This window comes from Trichoplax adhaerens, genomic scaffold (genome assembly GCF_000150275.1).
Source record: "Trichoplax adhaerens TRIADscaffold_35 genomic scaffold, whole genome shotgun sequence".
NCBI lineage: Eukaryota > Metazoa > Placozoa > Uniplacotomia > Trichoplacea > Trichoplacidae > Trichoplax > Trichoplax adhaerens.
Window position 1 is genome coordinate 309,634 of NW_002060975.1, and position 13,090 is coordinate 322,723.

The following is a 13,090-nucleotide window of genomic DNA, read 5'->3' on the forward strand; positions in this document are numbered from 1 at the left end:
ATTAAAACCGGTTGTAGTTGATGATAACTGTGCTAACCAGATTGATCTCCTACCGTTATGATATGGTCGCTAAAAAGAATCGGCATTGCGATATTTAAGCACATATTGTACATTTTACTGAGTAATTCATGGATGATAAACTATTTCATGTGAAAAGCTACTCAATTGCTGTAGCACTTGATTTAACGACATGATTTTGCAACCTTTTCTTTGCGCTGAAATTGGAGAAGATCAAGTACTTATCAATACGTAGACTCTAATTTTACCCTTCCTTGATCAATCGAACTCATTTAGCCATACGAATTTAACGGTGCAAGTGAACAATACTGTTTAGCTGATGATTTAGTACATAGACTGTAACTTTTGCCCTTCCTTGATCGACCAAACTCATTTAGCGACAACCATGGACTACTCGAACGCCTCGTATTCGAGTAGTCCATGGCGAAACTATTTCAACGGTATAACATATTTTTAAATAATACGGTTTAGCTTATGATATAGTACGTAGACTGCAACGTTACTCTGTCTTGATCAACCGAACACAGTTAATGAAACTAATTCAACGGTGCAAGATGTTTTTACTAATGCTAATACTATCTTCTGACTAATCTAAGGTATTATAATTATTATTATTATTATTATTGTATCATAATGGGATGTCTAGAAATGGAACAATTGCAATAGCTGTAATATGATTATTATTACTGTATCGGAATAATGATGCCTGATCATCATATTGCAAGCTCTCGTAAGATATTTTTCGTATATGTAATTATTGAAACCGAAAATACTCGCTTCAGTATCGAAAAAGCTTTCCTGAAGCAATTTCATCTTTTTAACTGTTGTACAAAACGGTCTCGACAACGAAATGGCAATGATAATTTAAAATAATCAACGATACTTTATCTAGTAAAACATAATTTTGATCGAATATTTCAACTATAGATGGTGACTGTAGTTATAATCGGCACGACTTAGTATACGATTATAGTTTATCACCGATAAAATACTTTATGTTGGATAGTCGTTTCAAGCTTTACAAGTGAATATTCTATGTTGTAATAATTACAAATTAAATGAGATGGCAATGCTTGTAAAAGTGACAAAAACTAAGAGAGATTTTAGCGCGAATCATGGCAATATTTACGTGGAAACTTGTATAGCCCAGTCTGCAAGATAGTAGTAAAGTTGTTTTCAATCGATTAACAATGTAAAGGCTGTATACATCTATGGAGAAAAAATGATAGCAATACGTGATAGATTTCATTTTTGGGGGGACAGTCTACCCGTCATTCTAATTTTAAACTTGAAAGACTGTCATCGTTTTATTTAATCTAATAGTAATAGCATGAATAATTTGGATGCCAGCGATGGACGTGTATCCTCTCATATTCACAATGCCACAGATTTCATTTCTTCTCTTGACGAATTCGATTTAACAGTGTTGTAATCCTATGCCATTCATTTTAAATGATATTCTTTCAGTATGGCCCACTGTACTATTTTGCCCTTTTATGTTATCATGATCGCCTTTCATGCTTTCGACAATCTTTCCATTGATATTATTATTTCTGATGTATTTGGAGAGTATTTAATACGCAAAATAGAACGATCGAAATTGTTCAGGAAGGAATTAAAATAGTAGCAGCGACAATATCGTTGATAACTTTATCTTCGCATCTTAATGAATTAATTAGGAGATACACTGTCTAGTCTTGTCGAGAAAGTGTTGAATAGTTTACAAATTGCATTGATTATTAGAAAAGGTTTATTGCGAATGTACAGTACAGTGTCGAATCCTAGTGTTGCACTATTTGCAATATACTAAGCTGTCAGTGTTGAACATTTTTGGGGGTCTTCTTAGCTTGCTTTTAACTTGGTTCAAGAAAATCTTTCATCCTTATTAATTAAAGTAATCTGTTAAGCATTTTATTTATATGTTCTATGTACCTACTTGTCATCTGTCATATTTATGATACTGTACAATCACTGCTTAAGGTTAGAAGCTTCTCTAACGTTGATGAATTTCAATCTATAGACCTAGTTTTTATACAAAGTTGCATGAAATTTTATTTTGAATCAATCAATTTTAATTATGAATGGGCAATGAAAATTACTCTGTCTTCCTAATTTCGGAACTATATCTAGACTGATCAAAAATTTTTAGTTGACGAATTTGGATCTATAGACCTGGTTTTTATATAAAGTTGTATGAAATTTTATTATCAATCAATCAATCAATTGTAATAATAATTAATGGACAATGAAAATTGCTCTTACTAATTTCGGGACTATTTTTAGACTGATCAAAAATTTTGACTTTAGTCAATTTCCAGTAAATTGGATTCTTTGCTTCCGCTACGTTTTACCCTAAATTCAATTCATCATTAAATGTCCTCATTGTACGCTATAATATGACATTGGAAAAGTGTAGCGATTGTGTATCTACTATGCAACTTCCTTATCTTGATTAATCTCAGATTAATAGCACTAATGAAGCTTACAATACAATATTGAATGTATGGAAATATAATGTCAAGAAATTGAAAGGGGTTTATTTTGATTCTTCTTTATATTGTAGCTGGACAATACTACGTAATGATGCCACAGCAGCCTCAAGATCTTGCCCAAGCTGCAAATCAAAGATCTATTGCGCCGCGTGTCCCTATTCCAGCGTAAGTTTATCATTCGTGATAACTATATTACGCCACTATATTTTGATTGAAAAATCGAAATAGCGTAATTGTTTTATATGAATTATATATTAGAAATAAAATGTATCGATGTTTAGTGTCTATTATTTCGCTCGTAAGTTACTAAAGACTGTACAGTATACATTACACAGCTAAGATTGTTATAGAAAATATAAACTCTTGGAATTTCTAAATCAGGATTGCTATCAGATGGTACCTCATTTTGTCAACATACAGATAATAGTATGATAGAAAAAGTTTCATTATGCATCTTTTACCTACTATACTAACATTATGATGTGTATCATTCACCGATCTTAACAACTTAGCTGCAATGAATAGGCAACGTAGATCTATGAAATTTATGTAAAGTAATTACGTAATCGTAAAACAGTGATTGTTTCTATGGATGCTAAGCTAGCATTAAAAATTTTGCTATTGATACTTTATTTTATAGAAACAAGTTAGATCAACCTCGTACACCTAGAGATGAACGACGACGAGCAACACATAACGAAGGTGGTTATCTTAATGAATTCCAATCTAAATTAATAAACATTTATTATCAGTAATTAGGCAATAAAAGTGATATAAAGTAATATATTTGACTAACTGTAATATGCTATTATTGAATTTATTTTTAGTTGAAAGAAGACGTCGCGATAAGATAAATACTTGGATTAATAGACTAGCTAAGCTTGTTCCAAATGCCGAAGGCGATCACTCAAAACAAGGCCAAGTGGTAGTAAATCCTTAAAGTGATATTACTATTTATTTTTTATCAATACTGTAGTTTCTTTATTTTATGTTACAGTAACAGCGTTTCATCTCTTAATTTATGGACGACTTTACTTTAATAGAGTAAGGGAGCCATCTTGCAAAGAACCGTGGACTATATTAACGAATTGGTAGATAAAAGCCATATGGTGAACAAGAAATCCGAAGAGATACACCAATTGATGGTTGATGTCGAAGTACTTAGACAACAAGTTGGCGAATTACGCAAATTAAACACTTTATATCTTACACAGTTGCAACAAAGCGGCATTGATCCAGCCCATCCATAAATTATGATACTTGATCTATGCCCTGTTGTCATCGTAGTTAGCTAGTCAACATTGGAACAAAAGGAAAGGAAAATTTTTGCTTTATTCGCTAAGATATGTTCCTCCAACAGTTACCAAGACTACAACAATCATTTATATCAAGCTTATTTTAGCAGTCGTTTCACATTACTTGTACAGCAACAACATACCACTAGATTACTATTATTATGTTACGTTTTAAATTAGATTGCAGTACTGTAAATTGACGATCATATTTCTAAAATCTATATTTCCAACATTCACCGATGGTTTATCTATCTACACTAACTGGTGAATAATTTTACTATTGTGCTAGTTATTAGGTGCTAAGTGCAGTTATTTCCTGTCCAGCATTTCATTGCGTTCTAACATAATATAGCGTAATCTCGTATATAATTTTAATTATCTTGTTATTCATAGCAAATTAAGCGTAGTGATAATACCATTCACTCTATTGTTACTGAACTGTATTATCATACCATTCTTGTTTCATCTAATGTTATACGTGCCTGTAGAAAATTAGAATTGATCTAATTTTGCAAAATTTTACATGTTGCAATCCGTATTATTGATAAAGCCACGTTAATGAGAATCACTCGCTGGTCCAGTACTATTAACGCGGCTAACGTAGTTTTACGGTATTTTGATTGCATTCTGTATGAAACAGTATCATTTAATCATCTCGACAAGCGGATAACTGTTATTTGTGTAGATTGTAACAAGCTCTGATATTGCCGCTGATAATCTGTTCGAGAAATTTATTTATGGCATTGGATGCAATTACTTAGACATGTATCTATCTACAATGTGTTTGTATAGGTTTATACCAAAATTACAAATGGAACTGTTATGTTTGCCATTTCAATGATACTGAAATGAATTAATTTTGAAACAAAAGTGATGCGTCTTTCATGATGTTAAATTTTTTTACTTTGATGTAATTTTCTATTTTTACTTTGTTAATTATTGGAAAAATAGTACGTGTTGTATTTACAGACATACTATACTATAAAAATTTCGAAGTTGATGTAATCACTGGGGTCAGAAATATTCCAAAGCAGTTAATGTAAACAGAGTAGCAATGTTGTTTCAAGCAGTAACTTGCTATTTGGCAAAGGGATAAAATAGATATTTAATAGGTTTTCATATCAATTTAATGTATAAGAATATAGTTAATGAATCAATCAAAAATTTCGAAAGTGTATTTCTCTGTAGCATTGTAACGTCGGCAACGTTCTGGTAACCTTAATAACTTAACTCAATTGACATTGCTGATTACTACACAGTATCAGTGATCGCGCTGAAAAACAGCAAATATTTTACCGAACACATTAAACAGATAGAAAAAGCCTTACGCTAGTGGAATTTCTATAAAGTCAATCTACATAACATCAATAATGTCAATAATATGAATGCAATATTACTAGAATTTGATGAGATAGCATACAACGTGTGCACATTTCTATAAAGCATAACAGGATTAGAAATTTGCTCGACCAAAAAATACAACAGTACAAACCATTATGTACAGTGGCTAGTAAATATCGTGTCACATTTACAATATTTTACGTTCATTTAATAATATCTTACATCAATTAGACATTCGCAGTTGCAAAGTTTACTTGAAAGAAGATTACAAGCAATTTCATAGCTATTGTCCATTACCGTTACCATCGTTTCCTGACAACATTGGCTGTTTTTCTGGGACTGTAGAATCAGTTGGAAAATTTATATCAACCGAAGCAGCTGAAGTAATTTTAGCAATTTTGGCGCTATCATCGTCTTGAGATTGCTCTCCTTTACGTTTTCTTCCATTTTCATATTCAAAATCTTCTTTCTATCGCAATAGACAAAAAAAAATTCTTAGATACGAAAGATACCGATTCATTTTATGATTTGATGGCCAGTAATAGTTTCTATCAGATATACCTCCAGTAAACTCAATCCAAAATTTTCCATTTCGTCCATTTCAGGGACAACAGGTAATGAAACCAAGTGTTCGCTTTCCGAATCTTCACCACTGCAATGTGTATTTGACATTAGGATGATATTATGGTAGATAAACAACTTACTGTATATCATCTCTTATACATAAACAATATTATATTACTCATATCATTAGTGGATAAATTAATCCGGTAATTTACTCGTAATTTATACCTGCTATCCAGAAAAGGGACATCGTCAACTGTCGTTATATCGACTTCTGTTTCTTCGCCGTCTCCATCATTGGATGGAGCTTTTGTCGATTTATCTTCATCCTCCTGTTTTGAAATAGTATCGTATGTTTAGCTACATTCTTAATGGTTCAATTTAAATGCGGCTCGTAAATACGTCGTAATCAGCTTCAGAAGATATTGACTCACAATATCAAATTCATCTTCTTTCTCAGAATACTCTACATTTTCATCCAGCTCTTTAAAGTCGGGTGCAAAGGCACTCCAGCTTTCTACTAAACTATGCGACCAAATGGAAATAACCCCACTAGCAATGGAAGAAATGATGGCACGAAGTGGATGCCAAGCAATGTCTAAAATAGTTTCCCCCTTGGTACCATTCAGTATTTTAACTAAAGTGCCATCACTCGTTCTCCAAATTGAAAGGGCATGTTGCCTAGCGGAACCTGTTATATGCCAATTTAAGATACAAAATCTGGCGCATTAAATACACCAAAATAAATCTTTAGGGCCATAACAATGTCTTATACCTGCTACGATATAGTTTCCATCTCCTGAAAAGCAGCATTTCTTCCATTGGGTTCTGTTTACTAGATCTTGCAATTTTTGTATTGATTCCGGCTCTCTACCCTCATAATCCGCGGCCGACAAGACAATCTCGCTGTCATATACACGAATCACTCGATCCGATGAATTAACTAGAAAGACGCTGTAGATTTGGTAGTCATTTTCAAAGAAGTTAATAAATTGAGTTTAAAATCATAGTGTCTAATCTGTACCATTTATATGCTACAGATTAAAAAATTAACGTCAATAGGAGTATGCAAATAAATGTTGTCATCTTTCATAACCTGCCCGTTGGTGAAAATTCAATTGATTTCACCGAAGTTGAACTAGTCCCAGTAGTAATTCGAAATGAAACAATTATCTAATGAAATCATTGTACGCGGTTTGATGAGTAAATTTGTTCTTAGTCATTATTAAGGTAGTCAGAACAACAATTACACTACGCATTAACAATTTTACCTTTCGTGTTTCTGCTTCAATGACCATAATCTGTAACATGCAAGCAAAGGAGATATGTAAGCTGTGACATGTAAAAGCCGTTAGGGTATCTGAATGATTTCATATTCAAAAATAATCAACTTACTTTGCCTTTTGCATTGCCCGTATAGATATTTTCACCTTTTCTATCGAAAGATGCTACAATGTTTTGCTCAGACTGTATAGATCGCATCATTGGGTCCAATATAGCATGTTTCCATACAAGTGCGTGTATATGGATAAGACAATATTTTCGGTTTAAATTAGATATTTAATAACTGTAGCATTGCCGATAATTTTAGCTGTAAGATATCCTCGTGAGAAATTAAAGTAAACTACACTTACAAACCTCGCTATCAAATGGTAGAATATGATGAGTAGCGTCTTTCATGTCAATCAAAACTGGAGCATGTTTTAAAGAACAGGCCAAGATTTGATTTCTAATGTTTATGAAAGAGATTTACATAAAAATTGGTCAACGTTTCAGGTAGGCCGATTTAATACAAACATGCCAATTTATGAATAATACATGTACAATACTCTGCGGTAGTAAAAGTAATCATGTATGGCAATTTACTATATTCACGAGTAGATACAGGCTATAGAATATTATGCTGGTTTAGATGTTCTGATAATGGAACTTTAGCTGGAAAAATTCAATCGTTGTCACTTGAATCATCGGCATGGGCCTTCGTGTAATGTATGTTTTTTGGTTAACTCAATTTACATTGACAGTACGACTTTCTATAGAATTCTACCTGTTCATCTACAACATCATCAATCATTGATAGGTATTATTCTTAACTTACTTATTCCTAGGATTAAATTGGACTTTTGTTAATGGACCCGGAAAGCGATACTGTTTGTCGCATTCCCCAGATAGTACATCCCATATGCCAACTGTCCAATCTGTTGATGCGCTGACTAGCTGTCGTCCATTCCTACTCCAACTATGAGGAAATCAAGTTTTGATTAGCAATCCTCTACTTTAAATTAACATAGGTGTTACGTTGGTTATGAGTTGAACGATAGCATATAGTCTAACAGTTGTGTGAAGTGATACTATGTAGATGATTTGAAATTATTCAGTTGGATTTAGACAGAAACGTTATTTTATACTATTTTCATGGTTTCAAGTTACCTGACAGAACATACAGGATGAACATGAGCAGTGATAATCTTTGCAATACTTCGTGTAATGAAATCCCACAAGACTAATCTACCATCATTACAACCTACAGCTAATAAAGTACCCATTCGATTGAAGGAACATGTAAGAGAGCCACTGGCAGAATCCAGAGTACCATCGTGTTCCTTAGAAGCGTCAATGAATGAGCCATTTTTAGTTTATCAAATCAAAACATGAATATTCCTAATTCAATGAATTTATTTCACAACTATTGTAAGATAGTGTTGATTACGTTATGACAATCGATCGCCAATAGTAAAGAGTACAGAGAGGACAACAAGATATTGATTGCTATCACTACAACGTATTCCTTCGTTGATAGGCCTATTTTGACGATACTACCAGTCTACTGACATTCTCTAAAAGTGCCATTGCTAATGTTAACATGATTACAGTCGATAAATTGAATGACAATATCACAATCCTATACACTGATGAACACTCTTCCATTGATAGCTACAACTAGCATGATTGTTGTATTGAATAAATACACTTACTTCTGGATAGTTCTGCTCAAAAGGCTCTAAAATAGTGTTCCACCGAGTATTATTTCCATCAGCGTAGCAATCGATGAGAAAATAGAGTAAACAAGAAGAAGGTTAATATAAATTATTAGCCATGCATGATTAGCGTCCACTTTGATCATCATTTCATCAACAAGCATCATTGCAACAATAGAGAAAAAAAAAATGAGATAAAAAATGAACGCAAATGATCAACCCTAACATTCCATTCCATATCGAATTGTTTCTCATACTACATATAGCATACATGGTAAGATACTAATTAATAAATTGGAGATTCTATTGGACTTACTCAGCAAAGCTAAATTCATTGATGCATAAGATGGCGAGCTACCCTAATCGAAATGAGCGATGACGAGAGCGCAGGAGCTGACACAAATGAGAATGATTGAAACTGGTGTAATGGTTGGGCGGGCTGTATTGGACGGATAGAAAGACAGAGCTAACCGCCAAGCTCTGCGGCTGGACAAAGGCATTGACGGCAAATGCTCCTTTTCGGTCCGCCTAGCAACTTGGGTGTTGCGTTTATTACTGGTCAATTCAACTGTACCGTATGCCTGTAATGGAACACTCGACTGCGATCGCTTGACTTCCAATTCAGCTACGGATTGGCTCGATGGCAACGAATGGCTACTGTCGATCCATTATTATACCTGGGATAATTCTGCATATAGAACCCTTTCTCTACTATGATTGGAAAAAGAAAATGATAGGCCTGAGCATGATTATGATTTTGCAGGGAAACAGTTACTTTGTCTGTCTTTTTCAGTCAGTTTTCTGTTTTAGAAAGAGCAGGACGGGAAATGCTAATTTTCGGTCTGCTATCAACCTGGACGTTGAGTCTATTACTGGTCATTTCAACTGTACCGTATGCCTGTAATGGAACACTCGACTGCGATCGCTTGACCTCCAATTCAGCTACGGATTGGCTCGATGGCTACGAATGGCTACTGTCGATCCATTATTATACCTGGGATAATTCTGCATATAGAACCCTTACACTACTATGATTGGAAAAAGAAAATAATAGGCCTCGGCATAATTATAATTTTGCAGGGAAACAGTTACTTTGTCTGTCTTGTCAGTCAGTTTTCTGTTTTAGAAAGAGGAGGACGGGCAATGCTCCATTGCTGATGCAATGTTGTAAAACACCGAGGGCGACTATTCTACTAGTCAATACAAGTATTTGGCAGGTGTGTATCGCGCTCCAGTGATGCGATATGGAACTGGAGAATGGCCTAGAAAATGCGCATTACTGTATTTTGCAGTAGAGTTGAAGATTGGTTTCCATTCCATGTTTTTTGAAGCCGTATTGCAGGCACTTTGAGGTCCCTCTTTTGGTTCGAAAGAGAAGGACAGGAAATGCGGATGGAGCAAAATGATAGTGGCCGACTAGTATACCGATCATTTCAACTGTATTGCATGACTGCAACGGTTCACTACAGTATATACTGTCCGAGCTAGGAAGCCAAATGAGCTGCTGGCTTGGCTGATTGATTTCAAACAGTATAGAATGACCTGAAAAAGGATAGAGTTTCGCATTTTGTGTCACTAAAACGGCCACTTTTCGTCCCTCTCTCTTAGTAGACCTCGCTGAAACTGTCCTACCTACGAAAAACATCCAAACGCTCAAGGAACGTGAAATGCTCCTTGAGGGTAGTAAAAATGCAAAATCAGACCATTTTACTGCTCATTTCAACTGCATTGCATCTCTGCAATGGTATACTATGCAGCAGGCGTATACCTCACTAGCTTGACATCAAACCCGATGTGGCGTAGAATGACCGCCAAAAATGATCGGCCTCTGCAGTATTTTTGCTCTGAAATAGCCACTTTACATCTGTCTTTTTTTGATAGTTAGTTAATAGGAAGAGAAAGACGAGACATGCCAATTCAGTGTACTAAAGACACAGAGACCAATTACTTCACTGGTCATTTCGACTAGCGGCTTGCTAGTAACTATGACCTTTGACGCTGTTTCTGCTGCAGCTAGTGTTGGAGACGCAGGGAAATTTGGGACCTCGTCCATGTTGTACTTTTACACTACTTACAGCTGCAACCTGAGAACTGCTTTAAACTGATCGCAAATGCATGGTATAAAGAAATGCAATAACTCATGCTGTGTTTATCATAGTATTTTCAACATATTTGGATCATAATACATCAGTTTAGAGTTGTTATTTTGCACTGTGATGAGCTTTGCAATCTTGTAGAAGAAGAGTTCCAGAAACATTTTCAATCCAACAATATGAAAATTTATCCACCAACGATAGCCATACTATTCCTAGTCCTATAAAGTGTCAAAAGCGCACAGTATAGCGTTCAGTATAGGAAAGCATTGCCATTTCGTTCGTTCTACAAGAGCAGCCGCACCCAATGTCTACTTGCATCGGACGATACAGCAAGACAGACAGTTCCTTCTGCGAGTGTAGATTGACAAAAATCGCTTTCGCCTATAGTAATCCATATAATGATAACTATTGTATGAGGGTGCAATGCGGTGCAATCTTTTTTCTACACCATAGCTTACTCATAATGGTTGTCAATCAGTCATACAAATCCATATCTTTTAGAGTCTTCCATGATACAGTAGTGGTAAGCTAGTCCATAGTGGTCCCAAACGAACCCGCTCGACAGTCTGACGTTGCTAGGGCTTGTTGGCTAGATCGGATCTTGCATCCCTTTCCTCCAACTTTGATCCTCAATTAAGTCGAAAACGAAGGAAAATAGGATACCATTTCCATTAGGAACATTTAAACATACAAGCTATATGAGTAGAATAGATTTAAATTAGCAGTGGTCATCAAGATGGTCCTGTATAGCGTGTATATTATCAATAAAGCTGGTAGTTTAATTTATAATTATGATCATGTCACACCACGAACCGAGGTCGAAAAAACATTTAGTTACCCATTAGAGATGGTTTTACGCGAAGATGAAAGATTAACTGTGGCTTATGGAGAGAGAGATGGTATCAAGAGTAAGTCAATCGTATTTAAAAGTGATTGCATCCACTACTATAGTCACTATATCATGACTGTCTGATTGCTCTTGTGCTCATGCTGGACTACTGATCATTAATGAATGCAATGAACTGATCCAAATAAACCTGCTGTTGCAGCAATGATTGTCAGCATCAAAAAAAAAAATAGGACTGCATCTAGATACTGTAAATTCATTCACAATAACATAAAAAATACTTCTCTTACAGTCTGTAGGCAGTAAATGGAAAAGGAATTATAATGATAGAGGTGTAATATAGACTGCTTTCTTCGTTTTCATCATGTAGTTGGCTATTCTGTAATTGCTGTCAATGGTGAAAATGTAAGCGGTCGAAAGATGCTAGATGGTACTCCTATTATAGCTTACTTGCAAAATGCCGACAATTTTCCATTAAATATTCGCTTCGGTAAACCTAAGCTATCCGTCAATGAGAAAATTACCTTGGCTAGTACCTTTCATTCGTAAGTTTTGATATCGATTTAAAGTCGTCTTATAGAGTCAAGGTGGATAGAAAGTATGTGCTCGCTATTCGAGCATTACTACGTACTCTCATTGCCATCTTGTTTGCATTATCGGTAGAAATAGTTTGCCAAGATAAATAACTGTAATAACAACGATTGTATCTCCTCTCGTTTTAATACGGTACTAGAATGTATGCTATCGCCTGCAAATTATCCCCTGTCTCAAATTCTTCCGGTATTGAAGTATTGGAGACTGGAACATTTCGATTGTGGTGCTATCAAACATTAACAGGTAATCAAATTAGCTTGTATCGAAGTAATAAATCAAGTATTTTTAAATAATAGAATGAAAATCTTATTAAGAGAGAGATAGATAGAGATAGATAGTTAGATAGATTGTTGATGAATAAATGCACTTGAATAGATCCAAACTTACAATTTCTTCATACTGCCTTTCATGTAGGAATTAAATTTGTCGTTATAACTGATCAACACCAATCAAGTGTTCAACCGTTGCTGCGAAAAATTTATGAAATCTACACTGACTACGCACTCAAGAATCCCTTTTATTCCTTAGACATGCCTATTAGGTTAGTAGAACAAAGTTTCATGAGTTCATAGTACTCGTGGAACACTCCTAGCTTAGAAGATCTCTAGCCTCAAGTATTTTACTCTAATCGCTTACATATGGTCTCATAATATGAAACTTTTGGTGATAGATCCTATTAAACTTTGTGAAAATTCCATAACTCGCAATAATCATCCTTTTGTCAAATTATGTGTAATCATGACAATCTTATTTTAATTTTATATTAGGTTAGAATTATTTGATCTCAATTTACAACGTACCTTGGAAGCAGCGGAAAAGAATCAACAATATAATGCTAATATACCAACTAATACTATATAAAATG

The 13,090-nt window shown here is 34.6% G+C and overlaps 3 protein-coding genes across 3 annotated transcripts; 2 read left to right on the forward strand and 1 right to left on the reverse strand.

The window, feature by feature from the left end:
• Positions 1–2,601: 2,601 nt before the first annotated feature.
• TRIADDRAFT_62099 (uncharacterized protein) lies at positions 2,602–3,760 on the forward strand (the record flags this gene model as incomplete). The annotated part of the gene is made up of 4 exons (XM_002118012.1): positions 2,602–2,675; positions 3,151–3,212; positions 3,338–3,435; positions 3,554–3,760. 4 exons carry the CDS (start codon positions 2,602–2,604, stop codon positions 3,758–3,760), a joined length of 441 nt encoding a protein of 146 aa, XP_002118048.1.
• A 2,096-nt stretch (positions 3,761–5,856) lies between these two features.
• On the reverse strand, positions 5,857–8,718 carry TRIADDRAFT_33540 (uncharacterized protein; the record flags this gene model as incomplete). Its single annotated transcript, XM_002118035.1, has 10 exons — positions 5,857–6,042; positions 6,145–6,401; positions 6,486–6,664; positions 6,807–6,883; positions 6,982–7,011; positions 7,106–7,177; positions 7,349–7,439; positions 7,809–7,949; positions 8,141–8,313; positions 8,686–8,718. Coding segments are annotated over 10 exons (1,239 nt in total), but the record flags the coding sequence as incomplete, so codon positions are not given.
• Positions 8,719–11,520: 2,802 nt separating this feature from the next.
• TRIADDRAFT_62101 (uncharacterized protein) lies at positions 11,521–13,086 on the forward strand (the record flags this gene model as incomplete). The annotated part of the gene is made up of 5 exons (XM_002118013.1): positions 11,521–11,692; positions 12,002–12,176; positions 12,365–12,468; positions 12,640–12,766; positions 12,993–13,086. 5 exons carry the CDS (start codon positions 11,521–11,523, stop codon positions 13,084–13,086), a joined length of 672 nt encoding a protein of 223 aa, XP_002118049.1.
• Between the last annotated feature and the right edge of the window lie 4 nt (positions 13,087–13,090).